A 17,702-nucleotide genomic window follows, 5' to 3' on the forward strand; every position below is an offset into this window, starting at 1 on the left:
GGTTTGGATGAGGATTGGGATTGGGATCGGGGTCAGAATCGGGATTGGGGTCAGAATCGGGATTGGGGTCAGGATCAGGATTGGGGTCGGGATCGGGGTCAGGATCAGGATTAGGGTCGGGATCAGGATTGGGGTCGGGATCGGGGTCAGGATCAGGGTCGGGATCAGGATTGGGGTCGGGATCGGGGTCAGGATCAGGATTGGGGTCAGGATCAGGATTGGGGTCGGGATCGGGGTCAGGATCAGGATTGGGGTCGGGATCAGGATTGGGGTCGGGATCGGGATTGGGATCAGGATCAGGATTGGGGTCAGGATCAGGATTGGGGTCGGGATCGGGGTCAGGATCAGGATTGGGGTCAGGATCAGGATTGGGGTCGGGATCGGGATTGGGGTCGGGATCGGGGTCAGGATCAGGATTGGGGTCGGGATCAGGATTGGGGTCAGGATCAGGATTGGGGTCGGAATCGGGGTCAGGATCAGGATTGGGGTCGGGATCAGGATTGGGGTCGGGATCGGGGTCAGGATCAGGATTGGGGTCGGGATTGGGGTCGGGATCGGGGTCAGGATCAGGATTGGGGTCGGGATCAGGGTCAGTGTGAAGGAATGGGATGGAGGTGCCTGGATGGATACTGATCCCGGATTTTCCGTGGCAGGAGCTGCGAGCGGGATCGGGATTGGGATTGGGGTCAGGATTGGGGTTTTTGGGATGGATCCCGATCCCAGATTTCCTATGGCAGGAGCTGCAAGTGGGATCGGGATTGGGGTCGGGATTGGGGTCAGGATTGGGGTTTTTGGGATGGATCCTGATCCCAGATTTCCTATGGCAGGAGCTGCAAGTGGGATGGGGGTTTTTGGGGTCAGGATTGGGGTTTTTGGGATGGATCCTGATCCCAGATTTCCTATGTCAGGAGCTGCGAGCAGGATGGGGGTTTTTGGGGTCGGAATTGGGGTTTTTGGGGTGGATCCTGACCCCGAGTTTCCCGTGGCAGGAGCTGCGAGCGGGATGGGGGTTTTTGGGGTCAGGATTGGGGTTTTTGGGTCGGAATTGGGGTTTTTGGGTCGGAATTGGGGTTTTTGGGTCGGAATTGGGGTTTTTGGGGTGCATCCTGACCCCGAGTTTCCCGTGGCAGGAGCTGCGAGCGGGATGGGGTTTTTGGGGTCAGGATGGGGTTTTTGGGTCAGGATTGGGGTTTTTGGGGTCAGGATGGGAGTTTTTGGGGTGCATCCTGACCCCGGCTTTCCCGTGGCAGGAGCTGCGAGCGGGATGGGGGTTTTGGGGTCAGGATTGGGGTTTTTGGGTCGGAATTGGGTTTTTTTGGGTCAGAATTGGGGTTTTTGGGGTCAGGATTGGGGTTTTTGGGGTCAGGATTGGGGTTTTTGGGGTGCATCCTGACCCCGAGTTTCCCGTGGCAAGAGCTGCGAGTAGAATGGGGTTTTTGGGGTCAGGATTGGGGTTTTTGGGGGGTCGGAATTGGGGTGTTTGGGGTCAGGATTGGGGTTTTTGGGTCGGAATTGGGGTTTTTGGGGTGCATCCTGACCCCGAGTTTCCCGTGGCAAGAGCTGCGAGTAGAATGGGGTTTTTGGGGTCAGGATTGGGGTTTTTGGGGTCAGGATTGGGGTTTTTGGGGTCAGGATCGGGGTTTTTGGGGTCGGAATTGGGGTTTTTGGGGTGCATCCTGACCCCGAGTTTCCCGTGGCAGGAGCTGCGAGTAGAATGGGGTTTTTTGGGGTCAGGAATTGGGGTTTTTGGGGTCGGAATTGGGGTTTTTGGGGTGCATCCTGACCCCGAGTTTCCCGTGGCAGGAGCTGCAAGTAGGATGGGGGTTTTGGGGTCAGGATTGGGGTTTTTGGGGTCAGGATTGGGGTTTTTGGGGTGCATCCTGACCCCGAGTTTCCCGTGGCAGGAGCTGCGAGCGGGATGGGGGTTTTGGGGTCAGGATTGGGGTTTTTGGGTCAGAATTGGGGTTTTTGGGGTGCATCCTGACCCCGAGTTTCCCGTGGCAGGAGCTGCGAGCGGGATGGGGTTTTTGGGGTCAGGATTGGGGTTTTTGGGTCAGAATTGGGGTTTTTGGGTCGGAATTGGGGTTTTTGGGGTGCATCCTGACCCCGAGTTTCCCGTGGCAGGAGCTGCGAGTGGGATGGGGGTTTTTGGGTCAGAATTGGGGTTTTTGGGGTGCATCCTGACCCCGAGTTTCCCGTGGCAGGAGCTGCAAGTAGGATGGGGGTTTTTGGGTCAGAATTGGGGTTTTTGGGTCGGAATTGGGGTTTTTGGGGTGCATCCTGACCCCGAGTTTCCCGTGGCAGGAGCTGCGAGCGGGATGGGGGTTTTTGGGGTCAGGATTGGGGTTTTTGGGTCGGAATTGGGGTTTTTGGGGTCGGAATTGGGGTTTTTGGGGTGCATCCTGACCCCGAGTTTCCCGTGGCAGGAGCTGCAAGTAGGATGGGGGTTTTTGGGTCAGAATTGGGGTTTTTGGGGTCAGGATTGGGGTTTTTGGGGTCGGAATTGGGGTTTTTGGGTCGGAATTGGGGTTTTTGGGGTGCATCCTGACCCCGAGTTTCCCGTGGCAGGAGCTGCGAGCGGGATGGGGGTTTTTGGGGTCAGGATTGGGGTTTTTGGGTCAGAATTGGGGTTTTTGGGGTGGATCCTGACCCCGAGTTTCCCGTGGCAGGAGCTGCGAGCGGGATGGGGGTTTTGGGGTTTTTGGGTCAGGATTGGGGTTTTTGGGGTCAGGATTGGGGTTTTTGGGGTCAGGATTGGGGTTTTTGGGGTGGATCCTGACCCCGGCTTTCCCGTGGCAGGAGCTGCGAGCGGGATGGGGTTTTTGGGGTCGGAATTGGGGTTTTTGGGGTCAGGATTGGGGTTTTTGGGGTCGGAATTGGGGTTTTTGGGGTCAGGATTGGGGTTTTTGGGGTGCATCCTGACCCTGAGTTTCCCGTGGCAGGAGCTGCGAGCGGGATGGGGGTTTTTGGGGTCAGGATTGGGGTTTTTGGGTCGGAATTGGGGTTTTTGGGGTGCATCCTGACCCCGAGTTTCCCGTGGCAGGAGCTGCGAGTAGAATGGGGTTTTTTGGGGTCAGGAATTGGGGTTTTTGGGGTCGGAATTGGGGTTTTTGGGGTGCATCCTGACCCCGAGTTTCCCGTGGCAGGAGCTGCGAGCGGGATGGGGGTTTTGGGGTCAGGATTGGGGTTTTGGGGTGGATCCTGACCCCGAGTTTCCCGTGGCAGGAGCTGCGAGTAGAATGGGGTTTTTGGGATCAGAATTGGGGTTTTTGGGTCGGAATTGGGGTTTTTGGGGTGCATCCTGACCCCGGCTTTCCCGTGGCAGGAGCTGCGAGCGGGATGGGGGTTTTTGGGTCAGAATTGGGGTTTTTGGGGTGCATCCTGACCCCGAGTTTCCCGTGGCAGGAGCTGCGAGCGGCCTCGGTGGTGCAGTCGCAGCCGCTGGGGGGGGGGAAGGAGGAGAAGCTGCACTCGCCCGTGATCCGCAACGAGACCTTCAGCCCCCCCCTGCGCCAGGACCCCCCCAAGGGCCACCCCGAGGGCATCAAAGCGGCCCCACACCTCCCCCAGAGTGAGTGCGGCCCCCCCCGGGGAGGGGAGACCCCAAAAGAGCCCAAAAAAACCCAAAAAAATTCCATGGGGAGGGGGAAAAAAAAAAAAAAAACGGGGAAAAAAAACCCAAAAAATTCCCCAGAAACTTCATGGGGAGGGGAAAAACCCCAAAAATCCCCCAGAAACTCCAAAGGGAGGGGAAAACCCCAAAAAAATCCCCCGGAAACGCCAAAGGGGGGGAAAAACCCCAAAAAATCCCCCAAAAACACGAAAGGGAGGGAAAAAATCCCCCAAAAACTCCAAAGGGAGGGAAAAACCCCAAAAAATCCCCCAAAATCTCCAATGGGAGGGGAAAAAACCCAAAAATTCCCCCAGAAACTTCAAAGGGAGGGGAAACCCAAAAAAATCCCCCAAAAACTGCAAAGGGAGGGGAAGAACCCCAAAAAATCCCCCAAAAACTCGAAAGGAAGGGGAAAACGCCAAAAAATCCCCCAGAAACTTCAAAGGGAGGGGAAAAACCCAAAAAAATCCCCCAAAAACTCCAAAGGGAGGGAAAAACCCCCAAAAATCCCCCAAAAACTCGAAAGGGAGGGAAAAAATCCTAAAAAATCCCCCAAAAATTTCATGGGGAGGGGGAGGCCTCAAAAATCCCAATGTGGGGATGAGACCCCAACACCCCCCAGTTCTGGGGTCAGAAACCCCCACAATTCCCAACTTTGGGGTTCAAAACCCCCCAATTCCCAACTTTTGGGTTCAAAACTCCACAATTCCCAATTTTGGGGTTCAAACCCAAATAATTCCCAATTTTGGGATCTATAAACCCCAATAATTCCCAATTTTTGGGTTCCAAACCCCCACAATTCCCAATTTTTGGGTTCCAACCCCCACAATTCCCAACTTTGGGTTCCAAACCCCAATAATTCCCAATTTTGGGATCTAACCCCAATTTTTGGGTTCCAAACCCCCCGAATTCCCAATTTTTGGGTTCCAAACCCCCCGAATTCCCAATTTTGGATTCAAAAGCTCCCCAGTTCCCAATTTTGGGATCTAAAGCCCCAATAATTCTCAATTTTTGGGTTCCAAACCCCCCCCAATTCCCAATTTTTGGGTTCCAAACCCCCACAATTCCCAATTTTTGAGTTCCAACCCCCACAATTCCCAATTTTTGGGTTCCAAACCCCCACAATTCCCAATTCTTGGGTTCCAAACCCCCCCAATTCCCAATTTTTGGGTTCCAAACCCCCACAATTCCCAATTTTTGAGTTCCAACCCCCACAATTCCCAATTTTTGGGTTCCAAACCCCCACAATTCCCAATTCTTGGGTTCCAAACCCCCCCAATTCCCAATTTTTGGGTTCCAACCCCCCCCAATTCCCGACTTTTGGGGTTGCAGGGCCGGAGCTGAAGCCCCTGGAGGGGGGAGGACCCCGGCCCGTGATCCGACCCCCGGAGCAGACCCCGCCCGCGCCCGACAAGGACCGGCAGAAACCGGAGCCCAAAACCCCCGTGGCCCCCAAGAAGGTAAAAAAAAAACCAAATTTGGGGGAAAATTCCCAAATTTCCCAAGGAATCCCCAAGAAAGGGTCGCGTTGGAGCCCTGGGCTTTGGGGTTTTGGGGGGTTCTGTCCCAGGAAAGTGGGGGGGGATCCAGAGGGAGCTGGAGAAGCTCCAGGGTTGGGTCCAGGAGATCCCCCTGAGGTCCCACCAGGCTGGGGGAGCTGGAGAAGCTCCAGGGTTGGGTCCAGGAGAACCTCCTGAGGTCCCACCAGGCTGGGGGAGCTGGAGAAGCTCCAGGGTTGGGTCCAGAACCTCCTGAGGTCCCACCAGGCTGAGGGAGCTGGAGAAGCTCCAGGGTTGGATCCAGGAGATCCCCCTGAGGTCCCACCAGGCTGAGGGAGCTGGAGAAGCTCCAGGGTTGGATGTTGGAGAACCCCCTGAGGTCCCACCAGGCTGGGGGAGCTGGAGAAGCTCCAGGGTTGGGTCCAGGAGAACCTCCTGAGGTCCCACCAGGCTGGGGGAGCTGGAGAAGCTCCAGGGTTGGGTCCAGAACCCCCTGAGGTCCCACCAGGCTGAGGGAGCTGGAGAAGCTCCAGGGTTGGGTCCAGGAGATCCCCCTGAGGTCCCACCAGGCTGAGGGAGCTGGAGAAGCTCCAGGGTTGGGTCCAGAACCCCCTGAGGTCCCACCAGGCTGGGGGAGCTGGAGAAGCTCCAGGGTTGGGTCCAGGAGAACCTCCTGAGGTCCCACCAGGCTGAGGGAGCTGGAGAAGCTCCAGGGTTGGGTCCAGGAGATCCCCCTGAGGTCCCACCAGGCTGAGGGAGCTGGAGAAGCTCCAGGGTTGGGTCCAGGAGAACCTCCTGAGGTCCCACCAGGCTGAGGGAGCTGGAGAAGCTCCAGGGTTGGGTCCAGGAGAACCTCCTGAGGTCCCACTGAGGTTCTCCTGAGGTCCCACCAGGCTGAGGGACGTGGAGAAGCTCCAGGGTTGGATCTGGGGGATCCTGTGGAGGTCCCACCACGGCTCCAGGTGGATCCCGGTGGATCCCCGAGCTTCTCGTGAGCCAGATCCCTTTTGCAGGACCTGAAGATCAAGAACATGGGCTCCTGGGCGTCCCTGGTGCAGAAGCACCCGGCGGCGCCGGCGGCCGCGGCCAAGTCGTCGAGCGACTCCTTCGAGCAGTTCAAGCGGGCGGCGCGCGAGAAGGAGGAGCGCGAGAAGGCCCTCAAGGCCCAGGCCGAGCAGGCGGAGCGCGAGAAGGAGCGGCTCCGGAGGGAGCAGGAGAGGATGAGGTGAGGGGACAGCCGGGGCCACCGGTGGGAACATCAGAAACAGCACCAGGAACCCACAAATACCACCAGGAGCTCCATAAACACCACCAGGAACACCATAAACACCACCAGGAACCCACAAATACCACCAGGAACACCATAAACACCACCAGGAACCCACAAACAGCACCAGGAGTTCCATAAACAGCACCACGAACATCAGAAACACCCCCAGGAACCCACAAATACCACCAGGAACCCCATAAACAGCACCAGGAACCCACAAATACCACCAGGAACCCCATAAACAGCACCAGGAGTTCCATAAACACCCCCAGGAACCCACAAATACCACCAGGAACCCCATAAACAGCACCAGGAACCCCATAAACACCACCAGGAACCCCATAAACAGCACCAGGAACCCCATAAACACCACCAGGAACACCATAAACAGCACCAGGAACCCCATAAACACCCCCAGGAACACCATAAACACCACCAGGAACCCACAAATACCACCAGGAACACCATAAACAGCACCAGGAACCCACAAACACCACCAGGAACACCATAAACACCACCAGGAACCCACAAATACCACCAGGAACACCATAAACAGCACCAGGAGTTCCATAAACACCACCAGGAACCCCATAAACAGCACCAGGAGCCCCATAAACAGCACCAGGAACCCCACAAACACCACCAGGAACCCACAAATACCACCAGGAACCCCATAAACAGCACCAGGAACCCCACAAATACCACCAGGAACCCTATAAACAGCATAACCCTAACCCTAACCAGGAACCCCATAAACACCACCAGGAACATCAGAAACACCACCAGGAACCCCATAAACACCACCAGGAACCTCATAACAGCACCAGGAACCCCACAAACACCCCCAGGAGCTCCATAAACACCACCAGGAACCTCATAAACAGCACCAGGAACCCCATAAACACCCCCAGGAACCCACAAACACCCCCAGGAACCCCATAAACACCCCCAGGAACCCACAAATACCACCAGGAACCTCATAAACAGCACCAGGACCCCATAAACACCCCCAGGAACCCCATAAACACCCCCAGGAACCCCATAAACACCACCAGGAACCCCATAAACACCACCAGGAACCCCATAAACAGCACCAGGAACATCAGAAACAGCACCAGGAACATCAGAAACACCCCCAGGAACCCACAAATACCACCAGGAACCCCATAAACACCACCAGGAACCTCATAACAGCACCAGGAACCCCACAAACACCCCCAGGAGCTCCATAAACACCACCAGGAACCTCATAAACACCACCAGGAACCCCATAAACAGCACCAGGAACCCACAAATACCACCAGGAACACCATAAACACCACCAGGAACCTCATAAACACCACCAGGAACCCCATAAACAGCACCAGGAACCCCACAAATACCACCAGGAACACCATAAACAGCACCAGGAACCCCATAAACAGCACCAGGAACCCATAAACAGCACCAGGAACCCCATAAACAGCACCAGAAACCCCACAAACACCACCAGGAACCCCATAAACACCACCAGGACCCCATAAACAGCACCAGGAACCCCATAAACAGCACCAGGAACCCCAAAACACCACCAGGAACCCCATAAACAGCACCAGGAACCCCATAAACACCACCAGGACCCCATAAACACCACCAGGAACCCCATAAACAGCACCAGGAGCCCCATAAACACCACCAGGAGCCCCATAAACACCACCAGGAACCCCATAAACAGCATCAGGAACCCCATAAACACCACCAGGAACCCCACAGACACCACCAGGAACCCACAAACACCACCAGGAACACCATAAACACCACCAGGAACCCACAAACAGCACCAGGAGTTCCATAAACAGCACCAGGAACCCACAAATACCCCTAGGAACACCATAAACAGCACCAGGAACCCACAAATACCACCAGGAACACCATAAACACCACCAGGAACCCATAAACAGCACCAGGAGTTCCATAAACACCCCCAGGAACCCCATAAACACCCCCAGGAACCCACAAACACCACCAGGAACACCACAAACAGCACCAGGAACCCCAAAACACCACCAGATGCACCAGGAGCGGCACCACCAGCACCATTCCCGTGGCCATTCCCGGTCATTCCCTGACCCGTGGCCGGTGCCGTGGGGGGTTCCTGGTCACTTATGGTCACTCGTGGTCCCTGTGGGCACTTTTGGTCCCTGTGGTCACTCCTGCTGTCCCTGTGGTCACTGCTGGTGTCCCTGCGGTCACTCTGGTCCCTGTGGTCACTGTGGTCACTCCTGTGGTCACTCCTGGTGTCCCTGTGGTCACTGTGGTCACTCCTGGTGTCCCTGTGGTCACTGTGGTCACTCCTGGTGCCCCTGTGGTCACTCTGGTCCCTGTGGTCACTCGGCAGGAGCCGCGAGGACGAGGAGGCGCTGGAGCAGGCGCGGGGGGGTTCCTGGTCCCTGGGGTCACTCCTGGTGTCCCTGTGGTCACTCCTGTGGTCACTCTGGTCCCTGTGGTCCCTGTGGTCACTCTGGTCACTCTGGTCACTCCTGTGGTCACTCTGGTCACTGTGGTCACTCCTGGTGTCCCGGTGGTCACTCCTGTGGTCACTCTGGTCCCTGTGGTCACTCGTGTGGTCCCTGTGGTCACTGTGGTGTCCCTGTGGTCACTCCTGGTGCCCCTGTGGTCACTGTGGTCACTGCTGGTGTCCCTGTGGTCACTCCTGGTGTCCCTGTGGTCACTCTGGTCACTGCTGGTGTCACTGTGGTCCGTGTGGTCCCTGTGGTCACTCCTGGTGTCCCTGTGGTCACTCCTGTGGTCACTCCTGGTGTCCCTGTGGTCACTCCTGTGGTCACTGTGGTCCCTGTGGTCACTCCTGGTGTCCCTGTGGTCACTCCTGGTGTCCCTGTGGTCACTCCTGTGGTCACTCTGGTCACTGTGGTCACTCCTGGTGTCCCTGTGGTCACTCCTGGTGTCCCTGTGGTCACTGTGGTCACTGCTGGTGTCCCTGTGGTCACTCCTGGTGCCCCTGTGGTCACTGTGGTGTCCCTGTGGTCACTCCTGGTGTCCCTGTGGTCACTCTGGTCACTCCTGGTGCCCCTGTGGTCACTGTGGTCCCTGTGGTCCCTGTGGTCACTCGGCAGGAGCCGCGAGGACGAGGAGGCGCTGGAGCAGGCGCGGGGGGGTTCCTGGTCCCTGGGGTCACTCCTGGTGTCCCTGTGGTCACTCCTGGTGTCCCTGGTGTCCCTGTGGTCACTGTGGTCACTCCTGGTGTCCCTGGTGTCCCTGTGGTCACTCTGGTCACTCCTGTGGTCACTGTGGTCACTGTGGTCCCTCTGGTCACTCGGCAGGAGCCGCGAGGACGAGGAGGCGCTGGAGCAGGCGCGGGGGGGTTCCTGGTCCCTGGGGTCACTCCTGGTGTCCCTGTGGTCACTCCTGTGGTCACTGTGGTCACTGTGGTCACTCCTGGTGCCCCTGTGGTCACTCCTGGTGCCACTGTGGTCACTGTGGTCACTGTGGTCACTGTGGTCACTCCTGGTGTCCCTGTGGTCACTGTGGTCCCTCTGGTCACTCGGCAGGAGCCGCGAGGACGAGGAGGCGCTGGAGCAGGCGCGGGGGGGTTCCTGGTCCCTGGGGTCACTCCTGGTGTCCCTGTGGTCACTCCTGTGGTCACTCTGGTCACTGTGGTCACTCCTGGTGCCCCTGTGGTCACTCTGGTCCCTGTGGTCACTCGGCAGGAGCCGCGAGGACGAGGAGGCGCTGGAGCAGACGCGGGGGGCGTTCCTGGTCCCTGGTGTCCCTGTGGTCACTGTGGTGTCCCTGTGGTCACTCCTGTGGTCACTCCTGTGGTCCCTGTGGTCACTGTGGTCACTCCTGTGGTCACTCTGGTCACTCCTGTGGTCCCTCTGGTCACTGTGGTCACTCCTGTGGTCACTGTGGTCCCTGTGGTCACTCGGCAGGAGCCGCGAGGACGAGGAGGCGCTGGAGCAGGCGCGGGGGGGTTCCTGGTCCCTGTGGTCACTCCTGGTGTCCCTGTGGTCACTCCTGTGGTCACTGTGGTCACTGTGGTCACTCCTGGTGTCCCTGTGGTCACTCCTGGTGCCACTGTGGTCACTGTGGTCACTGTGGTCACTCCTGGTGTCCCTGTGGTCACTGTGGTCCCTCTGGTCACTCGGCAGGAGCCGTGAGGACGAGGAGGCGCTGGAGCAGGCGCGGGGGGGGTTCCTGGTCCCTGGGGTCACTCCTGGTGTCCCTGTGGTCACTCCTGGTGTCCCTGGTGTCCCTGTGGTCACTGTGGTCACTCCTGGTGTCCCTGTGGTCACTGTGGTCACTGTGGTCCCTCTGGTCACTCGGCAGGAGCCGCGAGGACGAGGAGGCGCTGGAGCAGGCGCGGGGGGGTTCCTGGTCCCTGGGGTCACTCCTGGTGTCCCTGTGGTCACTGTGGTGTCCCTGGTGTCCCTATGGTCACTGTGGTGTCCCTGTGGTCACTCCTGGTGTCCCTGTGGTCACTCCTGTGGTCCCTGTGGTCACTCTGGTCACTCCTGGTGCCCCTGTGGTCACTGTGGTCCCTGTGGTCACTCGGCAGGAGCCGCGAGGACGAGGAGGCGCTGGAGCAGGCGCGGGGGGGTTCCTGGTCCCTGGTGCCCCTGTGGTCACTGTGGTGTCCCTGTGGTCACTCCTGGTGCCCCTGTGGTCACTCTGGTCCCTGTGGTCACTCGGCAGGAGCCGCGAGGACGAGGAGGCGCTGGAGCAGGCGCGGGGGGGTTCCTGGTCCCTGGGGTCACTCCTGGTGCCCCTGTGGTCACTCTGGTCCCTGTGGTCACTCGGCAGGAGCCGCGAGGACGAGGAGGCGCTGGAGCAGGCGCGCCGGGTGCACGAGGAGGTGCGGCGGCGCCAGGAGCAGCAGCAGCAGCAGCAGCAGCCGCCGGGGCCCGGGCCGGGCGCGGTGCCGGTGCCGGTGTCGGCGTCGGCGGCGCCGCCGCAGCCCCAGAGCTCCCAGAGCTCCCAGTCCATGCTGGACCAGCAGCGGGAGATGGCCCGGAAGAGGGAGCAGGAGCGGCGGCGCCGGGAAGCGGTGAGGGAAGGGTTAAAAACGCGCCGGGAGCTGCGCCCCGGAAGGCCGAGGAATCGCCCCAAAAAATCCCTGGGAAAGGCCTAAAATTGGGTGGAATGTCCCCAAAAAAATCCCCAGAAAAATCCCTGGGAAAGGCCTAAAATTGGGTGAAACATCCCCAAAAAAATGCCCAGAAAAATCCCTGGGAAAGGTCTAAACTTGGGTGGAATGTCCCCAAAAAAATCCCTGGGAAAGGCCTAAAACTGGGTGGAATGTCCCCAAAAAAATCCCTGGGAAAGGCCTAAAATTGGGTGGAATGTCCCCCAAAAAATCCTCAGAAAAATCCCTGGGAAAGGCCTAAAATTGGGTGAAACGTCCCCAAAAAAATGCCCAGAAATTCCTGGGAAAGGTCTAAAATTGGGTGAAATGTCCCCAAAAAAAATCCCTGGGAAAGGCCTAAAACTGGGTGAAATGTCCCCAAAAAAATCCCGTGGGAAGTGGGAGAAAAATTCCCAAGAAATCCCTGGGAAAGGCGTAAAATTGGGTGAAATGTCCCCAAAAAAACCCTGGGAAAGGCCTAAAATTGGGTGGAATGTCCCCCAAAAAAATCCCCAGAAAAATCCCTGGGAAAGGCCTAAAATTGGGTGGAATGTCCCCAAAAAAATGCCCAGAATAATCCCTGGGAAAGGTCTAAACTTGGGTGGAATGTCCCCAAAAAAATCCCTGGGAAAGGCCTAAAATTGGGTGGAATGTCCCCAAAAAATCCCTGGGAAAGGCCTAAAATTGGGTGGAATGTCCCCCAAAAAATCCTCAGAAAAATCCCTGGGAAAGGCCTAAAATTGGGTGGAATGTCCCCAAAAAAATCCCTGGGAAAGGCCTAAAATTGGGTGAAATGTCCCCAAAAAAATCCCCAGAAAAATCCCTGGGAAAGGTCTAAAATTGGGTGAAATGTCCCCCAAAAAATCCCCAGAAAAATCCCTGGGAAAGGTCTAAACTTGGATGAAATGTCCCCAAAAAAATCCCTGGGAAAGGCCTAAAATTGGGTGGAATGTCCCCAAAAAAATCCCTGGGGAAAGGCCTAAAATTGGGTGGAATGTCCCCAAAAAAGTCCCCAGAAAAATCCCTGGGAAAGGCCTAAAATTGGATGAAATGTCCCCAAAAAATCCCTGGGAAAGGCCTAAAATTGGGTGGAATGTCCCCAAAAAAATCCCTGGGAAAGGCCTAAAACTGGGTGAAATGTCCCCAAAAAAATCCCCAGAAATTCCTGGGAAAGGTCTAAAATTGGGTGAAATGTCCCCAAAAAAATCCCTGGGAAAGGCCTAAAATTGGGTGGAATGTCCCCAAAAAAATCCCTGGGAAAGGCCTAAAATTGGATGAAATGTCCCCAAAAAAATCCCTGGGAAAGGCCTAAAATTGGATGAAATGTCCCCAAAAAAATCCCTGGGAAAGGCCTAAAATTGGGTGAAATGTCCCCAGAAAATTTCTGGGAAAGGTCTAAAATTGGGTGAAATGTCCCCAAAAAAATCCCTGGGAAAGGCCTAAAATTGGGTGAAATGTCCCCAAAAAATCCCTTGGGAGGTGGGAGAAAAATTGCTGGGAAAGGTCTAAAATTGGCTGGAATATTCCCAAAAGATCCCTTGGGAATTGGGAGAAAAATTCCCCAAAAATTTCTGGGAAAGGCCTAAAATTGGGTGAAACGTCCCCAAAAAATCCCCAAAAATCCCTGGGAATGGCCTAAATATGTGTGAAGTGTCCCCAAAAAATCCCTTGGGAAGTGGGAGAAAAATTCCCCAAAAATCCCCAGAGAAGATGAAAGTATTCCCAAACATCCCCAAAAAATCTCTTGGGAAGTGAAAGAAAAAAATCCCCAAAAATTCCTTGGGAAAAACCTAAAATTGTGTGAAATAGTCCCAAAAAATCCCCAAAAATTCCTGGGAAAGGAGTAAAATTGTGGGAAATATCCCCAAAAAATCCTTTGGGAAGTGGGAGAAAAATTCCCCAAAAATCCCCAGAGAAGGTGAAAATATTCCCAAACATCCCCAAAAAATCCTGTGGGAAATGGGAGAAAAACCCCTGGGAAAGGCCTAAAATTGGGTGAAATGTCCCCAAAAAATCCCCAGAAAAATCCCTGGGAAAGGCCTAAAATTGGGTGAAATGTCCCCAAAAAAATCCCTGGGAAAGGTCTAAAATTGTGTGAAATGTCCCCAAAAAACCCCGTGGGAAGTGAGAGAAAAATTCCCTAAAAATTCCTGGGAAAGCCAAAAAAAAACCCCAAAATCCAAGGAAACCCCGGAGCTGCTCCCAAAATAAAAGGGTGGGAATGGCCCCAAAAAAGTGGGAAAAGCTCCTTAAAAATCACCGGGAAATGAAAATAAAAATCCTGGGAATGCTGAAAAGAATTCAGGGAACACCAAAAATGGGTCAGAAGGAGAAATCCTCGGGAATTCCGGGAATCCTCTGCCCCAAACCCCCTGGGAACGGCCAAAAAACCCCAAAAATGGGAAAAACGCCCTAAAAATAATGAAAAACCAAGAAAAAATGCAGGAATGTGTTTTTAAAATCCTGGGAATGCTGAAAAAAAACAATCCTGGGAACTCCAGAAATTCCTAAAAATGAGAATTCTGTGGGATTTTGAGGATCCTCTGCCAAAAAAAAACCCCTGGGAATGGCCAAAAAAACCCCAAAAATGGGAAAAACTCCTTAAAAATAATTTTTAAAAATAAGATAATTTGGGAAAATGTTTTAAAAATTGCTGGGAATTCTGAAAAAAATCCTGGGAACTTCAGAAATTCCTAAAAATGAGAATTTTTTGGGATTTTGAGAATCCTCTGCCAAAAAAACACCCGAGAATGGCCAAAAAAAAACCCCAAAAATGGGGAAAACGCCTTAAAAATAAAAAAAAAAAATTAAAAAGGAAAATGTTTTAAAAATTACTGGGAATTCTGAAAAAAATCCTGGGAACCCCAAAAATTCCTAAAAATGAGAATTCTGTGGGATTTCCAGGATCCTCTGCCAAAAAAAAACCCCTGGGAACGGCCAAAAAAACCCCAAAAATGGGAAAAACTCCTTAAAAAATAATTTAAAAAAAGAAGAAAGTTTTTAAAATTCCTGGGAATTCTGAAAAAAATCCTGGGAACTCCAAAACTTCCTAAAAATGAGAATTTTTTGGGATTTTGAGGATCCTCTGCCAAAAAAGAAAATCCTGTAAACGGCCAAAAAACCCCAAAAATGGGAAAAACTCCTTAAAAATAATTTTTAAAAATAAGATAATTTGGGAAAATGTTTTAAAAATTGCTGGGAATTCTGAAAAAAATCCTGGGAACTCCAAAAATTCCTAAAAATGAGAATTTTTTGGGATTTTGAGGATCCTCTGCCAAAAAAGAAAATCCTGTAAACGGCCAAAAAACCCCAAAAATGGGAAAAACGCCTTAAAAATAATTTTTTAAAAAAAGAAAATTTGGAAAAATGTTCTAAAAATTCCCGGGAATTCTGAAAAAAATCCTGGGAACTCCAGAAATTCCTAAAAAGGAGAATTTTTGGGGATTTTGAGAATCCTCTGCCAAAAAAAAACCCTGGGAATGGCCAAAAAAAAACCAAAAATGGGAAAAACTCCTTAAAAATAAAAAAAATAAATAAAAATGTTTTTAAAATATCCTGGGAATTCTGAAAAAAATCCTGGGAAATCCAGAAATTCCTAAAAATGAGAATTTTTTGGGATTTTGAGGATCCTCTGCTAAAAAAGAAAATCCTGTAAACGGCCAAAAAACCCCAAAAATGGGAAAAACGCCTTAAAAATAATTTTTTAAAAAAAGAAAATTTGGAAAAATGTTCTAAAAATTCCCGGGAATTCTGAAAAAAATCCTGGGAACTCCAGAAATTCCTAAAAAGGAGAATTTTTGGGGATTTCGAGGATCCTCTGCCAAAATAACGCCCGGGAACGACCAAAAAAAAACCAAAAAAAGGCCGGAAACTCCTAAAAAAAACGGGTAAAAAATCCCCAAAAAATCCGGGAAAAAATCCCAAAAAATCCGGGAAAAAATCCCCCAAAAAATCAGGGAAAAAAATGCAAAAATTCCAGGAATTTTTCCCGATTTTCCCCCTTTTTTTTTTTTGTGCAGATGGCGGCGACGATCGACATGAACTTCCAGAGCGACCTCCTGGCGATTTTCGAGGAGAACCTTTTCTAGGAGAGGCGATTCCGGCCGGGAATTTGACTCTTTTCCCAAAAAAAAAAAAGAAAAAAAAAAAACAAAAAAACCAACAAAACCCCACGAAACGAAACAAAACAACAACAAAAAAAACACCAAAAAAAAAAAAGTGGAAAAACACACACAAAAAAAAAAAAACAAAGAAAAAAAAAAAAGAAAAAATTCCTTTTTTTTTTTTTTTTTTTCTCTTTTCCCTTTTTTTTTCCTGGCCAGAAAACAAAAAAAAACCACAAAAACGACGAAAATCCAACGAAAACACAGAAAAAAAAAGAAAAAAGTTCGGACTCTCCGTTAAATGTTGGAAAAAATTCGGGAATGGGAGCGGGGGCGGGGCTGCCTTACCCCGGAATTCCACCTTTTTTTGGGTTTTTTTGGTTTTCCTCTTTTTTCCCTGTTTTTCACACCAAAAACGACGACAACAAAAAAAACCCCACGAGGATTCCCGGGAATTCCCGGGATTTTTAATTTTCCTTTTTTAGTTTGGGTTTTTTTTTTTTTTTTGGTCTTTTTTTGGGTTTTTTTTCACCGATTTTGGATTTTTTTGGGGGGGGGGGGGTTCGGTTTTGTTTTTCCGGCGACGGCAACAAGAAAAAAATGGGGGGAAATTCCCATTTTTTTGGGCTGGATCGGGGCGGATTTGGGGCTTTTTGGGGAGGAATTTGGGGGGGGAGGGGTGATGGGGGGAGGGGCCCGGCCCCTCCCCCGCCCGCTGCCTCAGGGACTTCCCCCCCCTTCGCTTTTCCCTCTTTTCCTCCTGGAATTTTCCTCCTTTGCCCTTTTTTTTCCTTCTTCCTCCGTTTTTCATTTCCTTCCTTGCCAAAAAATTCCCTTTTTTTTTTTTTTCCTTGATTTTCTCCTTTTTTTTTTCCCCGATTTTTTCTCCTTTTTTTCCCAATTTTTCCTCCTTTTTTTCCCCAATTTTTCCTCCTTTTTTCCCCAATTTTTCCTCCTTTTTTTCCCCCTTTTTTTCCCAAATTTTTCTTTTTTCCTCATTTTTTTTCTCCTTTTTTTCCCGATTTTTTTTCCTTTTTTCCCCTTTTTTTTCCTGTTTTTTTCCCTGATTTTTCCCCATTTTCCCCAGTTTTTCCTTGATTTTTTTCTCCATTTTTTCCTTCCCTTTTTATTTTTTTTCCCGGATTTTTCTTTTTTTCTGATTTTTTTCCCTGATTTTTCCTAATTTTTCCCTGCTTTTTTTTTTCCTTTCTTTTCCCTTTTTCCCCTTTTTCTTTTCCCCAATTTTTTCCCTCTTCTCCCCCTCCTTTTTTTTAATTTTCCCTTCCCCCCTTTTTTCCTTTTTCCCCCCCTTTTCCCCTTTAATTTTATTTCTATTTTTTCCTTAAATTCCTTTTTCATTTTCCCTTTTTCCTTTTTCTTCCTTTTTTTTTTTAACTTTTTCCTTCAAAATTCCCCTTTTTTCCCCCCTTTTCCCCCCTTTTCCCCCCATTTTTTATATATTCCTGAATTTTTTACATTTTCCCCTCTTTATTTCCCTTTTCCCTCCTCTTTCCCCTCCCTCCCCTCCCCCTCTTCCCCAATTTCCCCCCTTTTCCCCCCAAAATCGCCGCCCGCTCGGAATTTTTTTATTATTCCCACTTTTTTTCCCCCATTTTTTCGCCCATTTTAAGTTTTTCCTTTTTTTTTTTATTTTATTTTATTTTATATAAATTCCCTTTTGCCCAAAATCCCGGGAATTCTCCCCAATCCCCCTCCCGCCCTCCCCCCTTCGCCTTCCCCACCCGGGGTTTTATTAATTATTAATAATTAATTAATTTTATTTGGGTTTGGGTCCCCGTCGGTGCCAATCCCGAGGTTTTTTCCCCCGGAATTCCCGGAATTCCCGCGCCGGGGTTTTGCCGATCGTGGAATAAAAAACGCTGCGAGTTTGGTTTTGTATAAAAAACACAAAAAAACGGAATTTTCGGGTTTTTCGGCCCCGTTTTTATTCCCAAAATCCTGGAAAATTTGAGGGGTGGGGCAGGGGCGGGACGGGGAGGGGGGAAAAGGGGGGGAAGGGGTTAAAATTCAACCCAAAATTGACCAAAATCGAAATTCTGGACGTTTCTAAATGTTGGCGTTTTAAAATCGAAAT

The 17,702-nt window shown here is 51.8% G+C and overlaps 1 protein-coding gene across 3 annotated transcripts in view; it reads left to right on the plus strand.

Moving 5' to 3' along the window:
* Positions 1-16,136, plus strand: part of BRD4 (bromodomain containing 4) — a 68,021-nt gene extending 51,885 nt beyond the window's left edge. For all 3 annotated transcript variants that reach the window (XM_068997843.1, XM_068997842.1, XM_068997844.1), the window contains exons 18-22: positions 3,406-3,571; positions 4,946-5,073; positions 6,126-6,337; positions 11,183-11,426; positions 15,524-16,136. In XM_068997843.1, coding sequence (XP_068853944.1) covers positions 3,406-3,571; positions 4,946-5,073; positions 6,126-6,337; positions 11,183-11,426; positions 15,524-15,592 — 819 coding nt within the window. In that variant the 3' untranslated portion in view covers positions 15,593-16,136. The remainder of the gene's footprint in view (positions 1-3,405; positions 3,572-4,945; positions 5,074-6,125; positions 6,338-11,182; positions 11,427-15,523) is intronic.
* The last annotated feature ends 1,566 nt before the right edge of the window (positions 16,137-17,702 follow it).

This window comes from Aphelocoma coerulescens, chromosome 30, assembly GCF_041296385.1.
Source record: "Aphelocoma coerulescens isolate FSJ_1873_10779 chromosome 30, UR_Acoe_1.0, whole genome shotgun sequence".
In the NCBI taxonomy this organism is placed as follows: Eukaryota; Metazoa; Chordata; class Aves; order Passeriformes; family Corvidae; genus Aphelocoma; species Aphelocoma coerulescens.